This window comes from Carassius carassius, chromosome 20 (genome assembly GCF_963082965.1).
Source record: "Carassius carassius chromosome 20, fCarCar2.1, whole genome shotgun sequence".
Classification (NCBI taxonomy): Eukaryota; Metazoa; Chordata; class Actinopteri; order Cypriniformes; family Cyprinidae; genus Carassius; species Carassius carassius.
This window is the reverse complement of record NC_081774.1, coordinates 14,710,872-14,727,075: the sequence shown is the minus strand read 5'-3', so window position 1 is coordinate 14,727,075 and position 16,204 is coordinate 14,710,872. Positions and strand designations below refer to the sequence as shown.

The window sequence follows — 16,204 nt, the reverse complement described above, 5'->3', positions numbered from 1 at the left end:
CACGGCAGTGGATGCGTCTGACCATGTAGTTCTCAGCTCTAATGAGAGTGCAGAAGGGACCAGCTCCTGTCTGCACCACCACACCACACACATGCACATAAGCCTAGCTAAACAGCAGGCTGCTTGCATTGTGTTTAGCTAGGCATATGTGTTCTTTATAACAATATCTAGTGCCGAAAACAGTAGCTAGATAATACACAGCTATATCGATAGAACAGACCCACTTCAAACCCGTTGCAATTTGGATTTTTTTTGAATATTTTCTTGAGCATAGTTTGTTCAGAGTCTAGACTAGGGATGTGCAACACTGCATATTTGCAAAACTGACTAATCAGCAGTTGGTCTGAACAACTAGTCCACTAGTAAGCCCTCTATAATTTAGCTGGCTCAGGGTTATGTCCACCTGACTCCAGGCAGGCTTTTTTTTCAAATAGGATTATTAATATCCGTATTGTTATTGCTACAGAAATTGTCATTAATTGAAATGAGCTGAAATAAAATATACATATCAGACAAAAATCTTTATAAACTTTTTCTTTTAATTTATAAACATTAAAGAAAATGAGAAATGTTGCCTAACTACTGACTAACTGACTTAATATGCATGAAGTACTATGTTAAACTTATTACACTGGCGCAGTGGATAAGACACATGCCTTTGGCGTGAGAGACCCGGGTTCGAATCCACTGTGAGACACCCATGTGTCCCTGAGCAAGACACTTAACCCCTAGTTGCTCCAGAGGCGTGTGACCTCTGACATATATAGCAATTGTAAGTCGCTTTGGACAAAAGCATCAGCTAAATGTAAAATGTAAAAATTACATCTGTTATACATTAAATCTAAGTAGAAATATTAAAAACTAAAGAAATTTTATATTTAATCTAAATTTTAAATGAAAGCTGAAGAGCTTTTTCAAAATAATTTAACACTATAAATAGTATATAAATAATACTAAAGTGGGTGGATAGATATTCTACAAAATGAGGGCTAAATAACCAGAACTTTCATAGTTGTACATACAGGGTTACCACATTCCTTACCACATTATTATTAAACCTGAGGCATAATAACAGGAACATTGTTCACAGTAGGCGATTTGAGATTTAAGAGAAATGCATTACATTTAATGAATTTGTTTTATAAGTGATGCATTGCTAATAGTTTAAAGAGGATGAAATTATAAACAAATTTCACAGAGGGTTTTGGCATTATGACAGTTACAGTTTGCAAACTAAAGCTAAAACTAAATCTGCAACATGTTGGATTTCCAAATGTGGTCCCTTTAAAGCAGGGGTTTTCAAACTGTGGGTCGCGACCCACTTGTGGGTCACAGAATGGAACAAGGTGGGTCGCACAAAGTCACTTGGCTGCAGCTAAATTTGCGTTTCAATGACACACACACACACAGTTCAGTCTAGGGCTGCACGAAAGTGACGAGTGGGAACGGTGCGAGGCCGGTGGAGTGATTGGAATTGAGCGACACCTGCTCGACTCACCAGTCTCGAGAACCACGGAGGAGATCGGAAGGATACAAAAGAGGAGCGTCCGTCTCCCCGGCAACTCACTCCAGCCCACCGCCTCGAGCATCCTCCTTCGCCCTACTCGATGGCACTGCGGATTCACCTCAGTGCCGAGGGATCTTCGGCAGCGCGTCCCTCCTTCCTCCCAGGCTTCGGCACCAGTCTAACACATTAAAAACTTCTCAATCACGGGAAGGAGGAGGCGGGAACCGGGAACCCACTCGTCACAATGATATAGCCCACCAACATTAATAAGGACTGCAATATCCTTAGTGTGATTTTCGAATTGCAATTAAGTCCGCGTGCTTTGCGTGTTTTGAAGCGCGGGCGCGCACGAGTTGTAATAACAGTGAAGGTCTCAGAGCAATGTCATTAAAAGGTTCAATCGGTCCGCATTATTAAAAGAGAAAAACTTGCTCACTTCAATACACTATATTCCGCATGAGATTGCATACACCAGAAAACAAATGTTACGAAAACGGTTTCAGGTAGGCCATGTTCATTCATTTCTATCGTCCGTTTGAGCTCTGTGCACTTTTTTCGTTCGGGAAACGGTTTGTAAAAAGCATTTCACATGTACAGGGTGAGCAGTGCACAAACGCAGGGTTAATTGTAACACTACAAGATTTAAACATTTCCACATAACAAAATGCACAAAAAAATAATGCAATACTCCTTGACGTATCATCTCTTTTTAGAGAAAAATTTGCCAAAGTTCAGAAATCTTTTGAAGATATTGCTGAACATTAATTTAACCATTGCTAAAATAAATTTCTGCCTGAACTTAATGTCATCCAGTTTTTTTTTTTTTGTTTATTTAAAACGAGACACATGTTTATTATTATTTTTTACCTATTTCACAATTATTTTAATCTCCAAACAGTTTTAGATAGTTCTGCTTTGCTTCTTATGCTTTTTCTAAAAAAAGTGTTGGATTGTGCTCCGTTCTCACCGACACACACGGAAGGATCGTGAATGCATTTTCTGCAACAAAACACAGCAGCGCAGATTACAGTTCACTGGAGTGAGCCTGTTTAACGTTTTTATGGACACTACATATTCTAAAGTCTGTAAACAAAAATTAAAACTTAAATATTAATAGTGATTTTTTTCAGGTGTAGGCCTACTCTAAAATAAAAAGTTTTTTTTTCTTAAATACTTCATTTCTGTCATCAAACTTTTAAGTAAGATTAGGCTTAAAGTAATATCAACCTTTTTTTTCCTCAAATATTGTGGTGGGTCATGAAATAGATTACACTTGTCTAGGTGGGTCGTGGAATGGAAAAGTTTGGGAACCACTGCTTTAAAGTACCACCACTAAATGTATATAAAAAAAAAATTCTAAACTAGTTAACCTAGACAAGTTGACCAAGTCATTTACAGAAGGAAATGACTATAAATTTTCCATTTTCCTGTTCTTCACAGCTGGAATCGCCAACCTGCCATTCCCATTTTATCTCTGCACAGTGTGTTTGCATGTGTTCATGGGACAATAAGGTCTGTGCAAAAACACTGCGCTCTGCCCACGTGTTGTGGTATTGGGCAACCCTTTTCCCACCTAAACCAAATTTTAGATTAGTGGGATGATAGGAACCAGAAAAACAAATGGATGTGTAAAACAAGTCCTCTGAGAGCATGAGAAAGCAAACATGCACAGACACGTTTGTTGATGTGATGCGCTTATTTTGAAGGATTGCAAAAATGGACCCATTTTCGCTAATGTTTGAGCCTGATGATATATTGGTCTTTCATTTTAGCTGTTTATCAAAGCTGTAAATCTCTTGAAAGTTGAGGCTTGTCCTTCATACACATAATTTATAGACCCATGTACAGTGGTGCTCTGTGAATTCGCTTTCTCAGGTGCTTTGCATCACTTCTGACATGTGGCAAACTAAAGGTCCTACACTTTTGCGAACATGCATGCATGTTTGTTGTATATTTGGTTTCTTGTGGTTGCATGACAAGTTTTAAGCTAATTTTATGGATGTCTTTATGTACCCATTGAAAGAAGACACCTATTTTGAGTTTAGATAATACAATAATGAAACAGTGGCTGCACCTGTTTAAACATGCCTGACTCCGTTTGAGTTCTTTGTGAGAACTTCTAGTCTATTTCTAACAGCAACTTCTTTAAAGAAATCTTTAAGAAGCAATGACAGACAGACCTAACTCTTAGGTATTTTATTGAAGCAGCTTGTATTGTCTTGTCATTCATTTGATACAGTTTTCAGGATATAAGCATTCAGCCAAATCATCAACCAGATACATTAAGGGCAATTATAGTTTTCTTGGTTCGTCTATTTAATGTGGTCTGAAACTAGACCTGAGGTTATAAGGACAGGTTTAGAGAGTGTTGTTCATCTTCAGGCCAGTGCAGAGGGTGTTGGTGCTCTGAATGGCGGATAATTCACCTGCACGCACGCTCTGTCTGTGGGCTTTATTACTGCACGCTTAAGCATGACCGCTGTACAACGACAGGTCTGGGCAGGGCTATTGTCTGTGCTTTTGCACTGGTTCCATCTTTTGTTCGTATCTGTTCACTTGTCTAAACATAAATCATATCAACACAGCCATACAATACAATTTTTGTTTTTAGTTTCCTGCTTGTCTCTGTGAAGATTCATCATTTTCGTGACAAATATGTAATAAAAAGCTCCTTTTCATTATATTCAAAAGTCCTTTTCATATCCACTGACTTTCTTTGAGAGTTGTTTATCAGCAGTTTTCAACTGGTGGATGGCGTTCTGAATAACATTGTCACGGACAGCCAAAGGAAACAACAAAACAATGCAATCTAAATAATAAAATGCAACTGACCATATAATATTGCACAGTTATAGCAAAATGCATAACTGATCAGCTTTTAAAAGTGGGGGGGGATGTTTTCTATACATTTTGTTACTGGCATCAAAGTTTGTGGGAACAGATAGACTCTACAGTATTTTGACACAAATGTATCTGTCACTTGGTTGAAACTTACTGATTCCAAAAACTATGAGCAAAAAGCCATGAGCGCATAGTACAAATCTAAGATAAAATAATTTGATAAATAAGAAGATTAAAAAAAGCTTTAAACTTTATTTTCAGTTTACATTTTCAACTAAATAAAAAAAAGATTTATTTATTTTAGTATTAAATGATAATACATTTTATTGTTGACATTTTTATTGGTACTTTTTGGTTGCCACTTGATGTAGCAAAACCAGTCGATAACTGTTATTTTACACTTTTTCTTTTTTACAAATGTCACATAACCTCCGAAAACCAGTTTTGTAACATATTACTTAAAGCATTTATTGATAATGCATTATAAAACTAGTTTTAATGCATTAATTATGCATGATAACACTTATCAATTTATTGTTACACTATGCATTTCAAATTCAGTTATAATTATTCGTGACAAGATATAATGTACTGTATTACAATGCACATTATGAATAATTATAATGCATCATACCCTTTAATAACCCTTTATAATCCACAAAGGCTAAAGTAAAGTTTTACCACCTTTTTTAAACCCAAATTCTCTCTGAAATGTTTTTTCGTTTTATCCCTAGATCACAAGAGAGAGGTTCTACAGTGGCAGACAGCAGCCGGGAGGCCAAAGCCCAGTGCACACTCTGCCTCACAGTCCCATACATTCAGTCCAGGGCTCTCTGTCTCCTCCTACACCTCGCTCCATGCCCTCATCTCCTTCTAGAATCCCCTTCAGCCACTCTGTTGCCATGCCTGGTGGTGCCACCTTACCCAGGGACCGTGTGTCCAACGCACCCCCAAATCGCTCTATCACACCCTGCTCCAGTGCCATCCTGGAGCGACGGGACGTAAAACCGGATGAGGATCTGAGCAGCAAGAGCGTTCCTTTGTATTCAGAAGCATACGCTTCACCTGAAGCCAGGCTCAGTGTCTCCTCATCACAAGGCAGCCATTCTGGAGACGTCCCGGATGGGGCGGCGTACATCCAGCACCGCTCCTCCGTCAAGTCTGTCGGTGCGTACACAGATGGCCAGGATCTGCAGCACTCCCTCTACAGACAGAAATCTCGAAAGTACAGTGAGAGTCAGCTCGCTTCCATGGGCTCCAAAACACCGCCTGCTTCTCCTCACAGGGTCAATGAGGTCAGAATGATTGACATGCTCCCAGGCCAGAACTCCTACATGCCCTCACAAGGTGTGGCAGCGGAAAGAGCATCACCTGTGCGTAGATCTTTCCGCAAGGACAGTAATGGGGCCATGGAGGTGGCGACCAGGGTTAGAGGCAATGTGGCCTCCCCTGTTTTTGCCGACCTTCAGCCCAGTCACGGAGAGAAGCCATTTCAAGGACACGTGGCAGCCGGAGATCCTCAGAGGTGAGACTTTTTAAATTCCCCGCAGCTTATTGTGTTATAGTGAATAGTGAACAGCTTATTGTGAACAGTACTGTATGTGATCATTTATAGAATGTGATCTTTCTTTGTTGAAGTGAGTCATGTGACCTTTGTATTGCAGTGAAAAAATAAAGGCAATGGAGCAGCAGATAGCCAGTCTTACTGGACTCGTTCAACACGCTCTTATGAAAGGGCCAAATACAAGTGCCAAAGAGACTTCCAGGTGGATGTTCACATATAATGTGATTCATAAATAGCATGAATCTAAATCGTATTAGTATAATGTGAAAATGAAAACTTTAAAATGAAGACTTACTGTATTGTCTTTCTCTATAGTGAGAAACCGGTAAAGACTGAGTCTTCGGAACAGAATGGTGGTCAGTTAATGTTCAGTTATTGATTGTGATGATGCTTCCTTTATCACTCCTTCTTGCTCCCGTGAATCATGGATCTGAATTAAATCTTATTTTTACCATATTTGTGTTGTTACCAGGGCAATAACTTCATAAATTGGTGTTTTTGTCCAGGCATCTGTACTGTATCATCATCTAAAGAGCCAGTTGTGCAGACAGACAGTATTTCTCCTGTCAGAGACCCTGCTATGTGCTCAATCCTCTCCACCTTCAGGAGAAACGTCTCTGACCTCAGACTGCAGCTCCATCAACTCAAACAGATGCAGGTACACATGAAATTCAAACTGAAATGAGGTTGTGTCCAGGGCATCTGCTCTTTTTAAGTGCTTGTCGTACAATATTATAATGTCTTAAAATATTATTAATACCATCAAACAAATAAGTCTTTTGCAGTAGTTATATTATGTAATAATTTAGAAGTGAAGCAACTTGCTTCACATATTTCGTTGCTAAATAATACACTACTGTTCAAAAGTTTAGGGTCAGTAAGATATGAAAAGCATTAACGATCCATTAAATTGATCAAAGTAAAGTCATGTTTTATAAGTAAATACTGTTCTTTTGAATTTTCGGTTTCTTCAAAAAAACCTGAAAAGAATAGTCGCTGTTTTCCCTGATAATACTAAACATTGCTAATAATAAAAAATGTTTCTTGAGCACCAAATCAGCATATTAGAATGATACATTTTACACCGAAGACTCAAAATTCTGCTTTGTCATCACAGGAATAGATTCCATTTTACAATGTATTAAAAGAGGAAACAGTTATTTTATATTTGACCTATACTTCACAGTAGTACTCTTTACAGTATTTTTTAATCAAACAAATACAGAATTGGTGCACAGAATTGGAGATTTTTCTTCAAAAAAATGAAACACTCTTACCCAAACATTTGAATGGTAGTATATAAACACATATGTAATTACAGTAATGGGATGTAGTGTTATAATAAAGAGTTGGTCAGAAAACAAGTGTGCTGATAGAGCCTTGCCTTGCATATAAAGCTGCAAAACCAGGATGCCATGAGGCAGATGCTGCGACAGGCAGAGCTGGATATCTCCGAGAGGTTTTCAGACATTGTGCTGCACCTTGAGGACCCCGTTCATAGACAGCGAGTCCAGGTGGAAGAAGAAAGACACAGATATCTAGGCATGGAAGAGAGGGTTCTCGTACAGCTCGGGTAAGACAATAGCACAACATCATGTGAATTAGCCATGAAGAATTCATTATGGACAGGTCATCTGTAGAATGTGAGAGACAGCTGTAGACGAACAGAACAAACGCTGCGATCCAGAGGGGGAAATCAGCGCACTGATTAGCTGCTGCAAACAAGCCAGATTTGATGCTGATTAAGTGCTCACGTCTAATCAAAGCTGAATTCTTGCTGTACTAATTAATTATAAAACCATGACTCCAATCAATGCTGAATGCACACTTTAATGAACAAAGATCAGTGTTGTGTAGGTTTGTAATCGATGTGAACAGATGGGATTTTTACATCGCTAGTGCTATATTGAGTGTTTTTCTAAAACCCATTTGCTTATGTACACCTTGATTTAAGTAAGACTAGTCATACCTTCATTGGGTGGAGATGTGCAGTGAATAATCCACTGTCCCAACCTGTCTCAGAAGAATAAGGCTTGTGAAAGTTTCTACGTGTTTCCTGTCACGATGAATGTGTGCTGTCCTGAAGAGGAAATATAAGTCAGATTGCTTCAGAAATTAATCTGCGTTTAGTCACAATGTGCATGAAACCAGTTTTGCTATTCAGTTGGCAACTAAAACTAAAGCGCTATAAAATATCACTAGAAAAAAAAGCAAGAAAATCACTTTAAAAATGTACGATTGAAACATAATATTATATTTATATTTATATATATATATATATATATATATATATATATATATATATATATATATATATATATATATATATATATATTTACTGAAATTAAATCTATGACTAAAACTATACGAAATAAACTACCGGTATATGAAATAAAAATAAAAATATTTAAATAATTATAATAATGACAGACGCACAACATAATTACTAACACTTATTAAAATGAAAGCTAACAATATAAAACTAAAAGCTGATTAAAGATATGAATAAATACTGTATTAGTAAATAAATAATACTAAAATTGCACTGCATTAAATATGGAAAGCATTTTATTCCAGTAACCAACAGATATCAGTTCATAGAAATAATAACAACCAAAAATTGTTGTTACTCCCTTGCTTTAGATTATGCTATGGTGAGAAAGATAACAGAAAGCAGGATTTGACATTGTGCATGGGAAAACCCTTAAGACACCCCTCTGGTAAATTACACAAAACACAAACCATTTCCCACAGGGATGATGTTAAACTATGATCTCAGAGCATGTGTACTGGCTTGCAGATTCCTGTTGAAGGCTGTTATGTGCAGGTACAGCTAATGATGACCAGCTTCAACAATGCACACTTCGTAACCATTTCGAGACGAATGAGGTCAGAAAATTTGAGAAAGACGCAGGTTATGATTATCCTCTGAAAGTATTTGGCTGAGGGCAGACTTTCGTTGCCAAATTTGCTTACACAGCCAAACTTCTCTGTATGTGAACTGTCAGCCAACAAACAAGACTAATTCACGTTAAACAGGTTTTCAGCCTTTAGCCGTCAAGGATCACAGTCAAGACTTGCTTATTGCATAGCATTAAAGGGTTACTCCACCCCAAAATGAAAATTTTGCCATTTATCGCTTACCCCCATGTCGTTCCAAACCCGTAAAAGCTCAGTTCGTCTTCAGAACACAATTTAAGATATTTTGGATGAAAACCTTGAGGCTTGAGACTGTCACATAGACTGCCAAATAAATATGCTCTTCTGTGTCCTCCATGCCACAAGGATGCACTGTTTCTACATGTATTTACCTTTGATTTTAAATAAAATAGTGCATCCTTGTGGCGTGTATCTCACAGAAGAGCATACGTAGCACTTAAAATAAAGTGACACAGAGGAGACCGTTGACAGGGGAATTATTGAATAAAGTCGTTAATTTTTATTTTTTTATTCGCTTACAAAAAGTGTTCCCATCTCTTCATATAACCCAGGTTGCACATCTGATGGCAGATGGAGCATTCTGACGATGACTTTTCATATCTTTTATGGACCTTGACACTGTTATTTACTTGGCAGTCTATGTGACAGTCTCAAGCCTCAAGGTTTTCATCCAAAATATCTTAAATTGTGTTCTGAAGACGAACAGAGCTTTTACGGGTTTGGAACAACATGGGGGTAAGTGATTAATGACAACATTTTCATTTTAGTGTGGAGTATCCCTTTAAGTGTCACTAAATGCTGGATTAAATACGATTTATATATATATATATATATATATATATATATATATATATATATATATATATATATATATATATATATATATATATAGTGGCGTCCAAATGTCTGAGACTACATTGGAAATATGGGAGGCTTATTCAGTTTTTTTTTTTCTTTTCAGTTCAGGTTTTACATTGTAGAGTACATGCAGCTTGACCAAAAAGGCAAAGCAAAATACATGTTATATAGCATTAAACTGACAGCTGTGCTAATAAATGACACATCCTTCTAATAATGTCACAGAGAGCTGGAAAACTATGTGGAGATGCTCAAGAAAGAATCCAGCTGTGCCATGAGCAATCGACCAGTCACTCTGAAGGATGTGGAGGAAGGGGCGGTCAACTTACGCAAAGTAGGAGAAGCTTTGGCCACACTCAAAGGTGATAGCACTTGTATTTATCCTCCCGTGGACTTATTTAATCATTTATTAATTATTATACATTAACATTCAAAAGTTTAGGGTCAGTTATTTATTTTTTGAAAGATACTTTTATTTAGCAAGGATGCCTTAAATTGATTCAAAGTGACACTAAAGACATCTTTTTTATTATTTGAAAATTTTTTATCTTTTTGAACTTCTTAATAATCAAAAAGACGCATCACAGTTTCCACAAAGATATTAAGCAGCACAACCGCTTCTAATCTTGATAATAAGAATAAGAAGGTTTCTTGCGCACCATATCAGCATATAAGAATAATTTCTGAAGGATCATGTGACACTGAAGACTGGAGTAATGACTGTTTCACAACATTGACATTTCTTCTGTATTTTTGATCAAATAAATACAGCTTTCGTAAGCATAAGAGGTTTCTTTCAAAAATGTAACAAAAAAACAAAAAAAAACTTTCAAATGGTGCTGTAGATAATTCTCTTGTATAATAATGAATGCCTTTTCAGGAGAGTTCCCAGCCCTGCAGATGAAAATGCGTGGCGTGTTGAGGGTGGAGGTGGAGGCGGTGCGCTTCCTTAAAGAGGAGCCTCACAAAATGGACAGCATGCTGAAGAGAGTCAAAGCTCTGACTGACACTCTCAGTGGACTGAGAAGGTAAACACATGTAGCATTTGAAATATTAAATTCCTTTAGAGCTTTGGCAGGTTCATTGTTAGGGTTTCTGTTTGTTGTAGATACACCACTGAAAGCCACAACCATACTTCTGACCCAGTCCAAGTGAAGGCATTACCAGCTGATTCAGTTTCCTTTGTGGAAGAGTACAGATCTCCAAAACCTGTTTGTGAGTCCCCCACCCCACAGCCAAGATCACCTGCCAAAATCATCTGCTCTGAGCCCGTACCCTCTTCTCCAGTCACGGTGCACCACATTCAGGGGACTCCCATCAGCACACACCACCCCAGTCCCCCGCTCACACCCACCCATAGCAGGGACTCCCCCACTGTGGTGAAGGTCAGTCCCAGGAGCAGAGAAAACAGTCCTGCCCTGCTAAAGAGAGCAGCACCACGGGGCCAGGAAGCTGTGCCAGCAACCGTTGTCATCAACACGACTGGATCCTCCTCACCAGAGGAGATCTATGTCAACACAAGCAGGCCCATGCCTGAAGAGGTGTGGTTCAACTGTGACTTTCACTTTTGATTGATTTAAGATTCATGGATTGGCATCAACACAAGAATGTCTTATTTCTGTAACTCTGTGTTTATGTGCACACTCTTAAAAATAAATGTTCTTAATTGGCATTGAAGGTTCCATGAAGCACCTTTAACATTCAAAAACCTTTCCATTGCACAAAAGGTACTTTATTATGTAAAGGTTCTTTAGATTATTAAAATGTTTATTATAGACCTTTTTCCTGAGATAATGAATTCTAGCTTCCGATTGGATGCTCTTGTATTCCGGTCTCCATAGGAACCAATTCAAATAGTGCCCATCTGATTTTAATGTGGCTAACATCGGCAGCTTTGTGTCACCTACACAATCATTGAGAAGTGAGGCACTGACAAATGCCGGTCACTGCGACACTAAAAAGTGATAGCGCTAAGGAGCCATGTGCTTTTTAAAAACATGTTAATAGGTTTAACATTAGATTATCAGATCGGAATATACGCTAATTTGACTAGAAACACTAGAGGCTGGAAATCAAAGCACCCTTAAGAGTCAGGTGTTATTCCCGCGTTCAGGAAAAAAATTCTAAATTAAGTGAAAATTTTCATTTAAGAACTGTTTCTGAAAGGTTCTTCAGGGAACCAAAAATGGTTATTCTGTGTGTTATTTCCAACAAACAGTAACTTCTGTCGGGTTCTCCACAGGTTTCAAAACAGGCAGCAGAGGAGGACAAGGTTGAAATGGAGAGGATCCTTCAGCAGACTCAGGCCAGCCTTATGAAGGCTATACCTGACCTGGAAGTGAGCAAACAGGTGGACAGCGCCTCCTCCCATCCACCCAGCATCTTGCCAGATGAGGTGGACTTTCCACTTCCTGTATCTTCACCCCCTGGTATGCCTGTCCACTCATATGAACCTGCATATTAACAGTTCATTCAGATTGTAGGACATATATATGACATATAAGTGTGTCCATGATAAAAAAGCACATTATAGATGTGTTCTTTGTATTCAAGTTGGTTTCATATTTTATTTTATTATATATTTTTTTTAACAAATCATGCTCACGAAAAGTTTAAATGTAATGACTTTTGAATGAATGTAATGAAATTTGAAAGTTGTGCAAAAATTACAGCATTGAATACAAAATCTCTTTTGTGTGGGTGGTGTTGTTTTTCTGCAAAAATAATAGTTAAAACCATTAATAACCAATTTTAACCAATAGTTAAAAGCCATTAATATTATTAGCATTGTTTTTACTGTTGTTCTGTAAAATAAATGTATATTTGTATTATTATTATTAAATACTGGATGTTTTTATTTTAAAACAGAATTGTACTAATGCTATAGAAATATATTTTAATACAAAAAAACAACAACATTTGGGTGATTGTGACCTGAGACAGGGTAAAAGAAACCCACTGGGATGGAGGGGTCACATCTTCGTCAGCCTTTTCACCCCTGATGAGTTCGCATCCCCATAAAAGTAAAAAAGAAAAAAAAAAACATGCTTTGCAAAACAAATAAATACGCTTTAAGTTAAAAAGTTTATTTTGTTAATTATTGTTATTTCATAAATATTTGTACGTTTTGGGGTCACATTGCATTACAACCTGAAATAGTATATGATATTTTTATTATATGAAATTATTTAATATTTAAGAAGCCTTGACATGGTCATTAAAGTCTGCAGGGGTTCTTTCTATCATTTCTTGTTTTATGAATTTTCTTCATGCTGATTTGATCATGTTAGGTTTTGGGGTGGGGGTTTCTTACAGAAGTTTTTTTTTTTTTCATGCTGATTTGATCATGTTAGGTTTTGGGGGGGTTCTAACAGAAGTTTTTTTTTTTATTATTACAGTACTCCTTGTTGTTTTATTAATGATCCCAGATAAGCTGGTTCAGATATAACCTCTGAAGGATTTAATTTTGTGGCACTCTTTATTTAACTTCAAACAGAAGCCGCACCGCAGGATGGACCCAAGGCAGATAAACCTGTCCAGACCAGTTTGGAGAGGCCACAGAAGCCCCACAGGGCCAGTGTTGACAGAGTACAGCCCAACCCTGAAACGGCCAGCAAATCGCCTCCCCCTCCCCCTCCACGCAGATTCTACCCCTCTGTATCTGGACTCACCACAGGACGTTCAGGAGAGGTGATCTACACCACCCGGAAAGAGTCCACTAGTGCACAGGTGCTTAAATGCTTTTTCAGTTTCCTCTAATTAACATCACACACCATTATTCATCTGACTTAGGCCTTGCTGAGCTGCATTCCCAGACAACATGACAATTGTCATTACTATTATTTGATAACAACACATCGTATAGTGTACCTACTACGTGTAGAAATGTCATTGTGCTGTATTTTGCCTGGGTGTGCCGTGCACTTCATATCGTGTCCTTGTTTTTGTGAATAATAATGATGGGAAGTCACGGTAGAGATTCCAGCTGCTTTTGTTGATTTGAAAGACATAATGGAGGGTGAGGGTCGGTCACACTCGGCTGGTTGTTTTGGCTATAGGAGGGTGAAGAGGAGGCCCCGAAGCCCAAACCCTTGCGTGTGCCCCCAGAGGTCAAGCCCAAGCCCCGCACCCCTCCTCCTGTCAACATCTCCACCTTACAAGATGAAGAGGATGAAGGAGATAAGATCATGGCTGAGCTACAGGTGAGCAAACCACCATCGTCCTCACACAAAGACATCAACGCACACTTATTCTTTTACAAACACACAGGAAGTCTGAGACATGTCAGAGGTGTTAAGGGACAAATATTGAGCCCATACAAACTTCAGACGGCCACACCAGTGTCAACATTTACAAAAAGTATCAAAATGAGGGCACTGTGGCTCTCTTAGAAATTTGAATAGTGCTGCCCTCTATTGTTGAGAATAGGTAGGATTTACTATAAATCTGTGTCATCATGAATTCGATTTTATTTTTATTAGGAATAAAAGTAATAAATCAACAGCATTAAGTGGCCTCAGAAAGTGTTTATAAATGTCATATTGAAAAATGTGTGAATGTCATTGTATTAGCTAACTACACATCAAAGGAAACCAAGTGCAATTTATTTGAATGAAAAATATCACAAAAATTTAAACATTTTCTTAAATTCCTTTAGGAAACAATAACAAAAAATAATAAAATAAAATGCTCTTATCAGAGAGATAAAATCTATTATAACGTTTGCAATAAATGAGTAGTGTGAATAGGATTATGTATATACTGTGCGACAGAAGTATTGAATAGTGATTATATAAATCTATGAATGTTTATACGTTGACATGAATTGATAAAACAGAATGAATATATGTATTTGGGCTTATAGTGAAATAAAGTACATGTATTATTGATATTATTATTATTATTCAGATTTATAAATGTTTTAATAAGATTACTTTATTCGATTGTAAAAATGAAAAGTGAAGTTCTGAGAAAAGAAACTGCATCTTATATTTGCAGGTGCCATTTGTATCTAATGCGGTGACATTTATATATATATATATATATATATATATATATATATATATATATATATATATATATATATATATATATTTACCTTTAACTGTGTAGGGAATATTTTTCCTGTACTTTGTCAGGATCAAGGTGTTCAGTTCTGTTTGACATCTCAAAATTGCTCAACAACAGGACAGAGAGCTCACCCATACACAGCCACAGCACCTAATGCCCGTACCCTTACCCTCTTCAGGTGTTTCAGAAGTGCACAAAAAAAGATTTACAGCCCAGATATATCGTTGATCTCACATCCCGTGAGCTCTCAGACAGTGAGATGGAGCCAGGGCTTTCCCTGTCTTACCACACAAAGGTAACGGACGTGATGTGTGCTAACTCCCCGTCGCAGTTTAACAGCAGTGCTCACATGAGCAGTCAAGTCCCATAACCTCCCGCTCTACTGACACTAATACGCAACACCCATACTGATGTACTGACATACTGACGCACGTCAATGCCTGACCGTAGCCCCTCATCAAGAGAGGGTGTAATACGTTTGAATGTGTCTAACACTGGTCTGTCACTCACACTCTCCTGCTGAATGCTAATAGATCCAGCTGTAGAAGCTGGGGTGGGTCAGAGTGACTGGAGCGTTGGAAAGGCCATTCAGCGCTCTGACTTCTGACCTTTTCCTTTTGTAGCATTCAGAGTTCACTTTGAAAAAGGTCCAGAATGTCCACCATAAGGAGATATAAAGATATAATATTACTACTGCTTTGCAAATAGAACTAAAATATGTATTGTAGATACCAAACGTTACAATATTGTAACGTTTGCAGTTTCATTCAACAATATTGAATACTTTTTATTTAAATATATTTTTTTTAAATATGTGATGTTTTGGGCTCTACAAACATATAAGTGATATGTAATATATTCATATCTGTGCATGTTTTAATGTGCCGTGAATGTAATAGTTGTGATGTTTATAATCTTTTTAGTCCTTCAGATCAACAGTGTCAGGGTTTTCAAAACTAGAATAATATTTCTATATTCCGGAAGAATATATATTCTTTATTATATAAAGAATATATAATTTTTTCCATTAAAATATTTTGTTTAAAAAATAAACATCTTTAGATGATACATGCTATGCATACAGTTTGACAGTTCCCTCACTGTAAACTGATTATTTTGAAGCAACGCTTGACAACATACAGCAGTCCTTTAGTAAAGTAAGGATGAAAGCTAAACTCAACTCTAGATGGCGCCAGTGATCTTAATGTTACTCTGCACTGTACTGACTAGCTGGATATTAATTTGAGAAAATAAATAAAGGTCTCTGTGCTAACAAACTATCCTAGCAGACCTCCTCTCACCTATCTGAAGAAGGAGCACTGTCTGAAAGTAGGGAAGCTAGTGCAACACCTGGTTCACCTGGGGTAAATATAATTCGTTTTTTGTTTGATTTAAGAGCATGTATTCAAATTGTGTTCACGTTG

The 16,204-nt window shown here is 37.5% G+C and overlaps 1 protein-coding gene across 12 annotated transcripts in view; it reads left to right on the top strand.

Annotated features, from left to right (window-relative positions):
- Nucleotides 1-16,204, top strand: part of si:ch211-207d6.2 (sickle tail protein homolog) — a 48,821-nt gene that overhangs the window by 29,595 nt on the left and 3,022 nt on the right. For 4 of the 12 annotated variants that reach the window (XM_059501805.1, XM_059501799.1, XM_059501803.1 and 1 more), the window contains 13 exons: nucleotides 5,083-5,873; nucleotides 6,013-6,114; nucleotides 6,228-6,268; nucleotides 6,419-6,570; nucleotides 7,310-7,485; nucleotides 9,936-10,072; nucleotides 10,591-10,738; nucleotides 10,819-11,251; nucleotides 11,953-12,139; nucleotides 13,207-13,439; nucleotides 13,769-13,912; nucleotides 14,959-15,075; nucleotides 16,067-16,144. In XM_059501805.1, the coding sequence (XP_059357788.1) occupies nucleotides 5,083-5,873; nucleotides 6,013-6,114; nucleotides 6,228-6,268; nucleotides 6,419-6,570; nucleotides 7,310-7,485; nucleotides 9,936-10,072; nucleotides 10,591-10,738; nucleotides 10,819-11,251; nucleotides 11,953-12,139; nucleotides 13,207-13,439; nucleotides 13,769-13,912; nucleotides 14,959-15,075; nucleotides 16,067-16,144 (2,739 nt within the window). The remainder of the gene's footprint in view (nucleotides 1-5,082; nucleotides 5,874-6,012; nucleotides 6,115-6,227; nucleotides 6,269-6,418; nucleotides 6,571-7,309; nucleotides 7,486-9,935; nucleotides 10,073-10,590; nucleotides 10,739-10,818; nucleotides 11,252-11,952; nucleotides 12,140-13,206; nucleotides 13,440-13,768; nucleotides 13,913-14,958; nucleotides 15,076-16,066; nucleotides 16,145-16,204) is intronic. The other 8 variants (XM_059501806.1, XM_059501800.1, XM_059501809.1 and 5 more) reach the window with 5 other exon arrangements.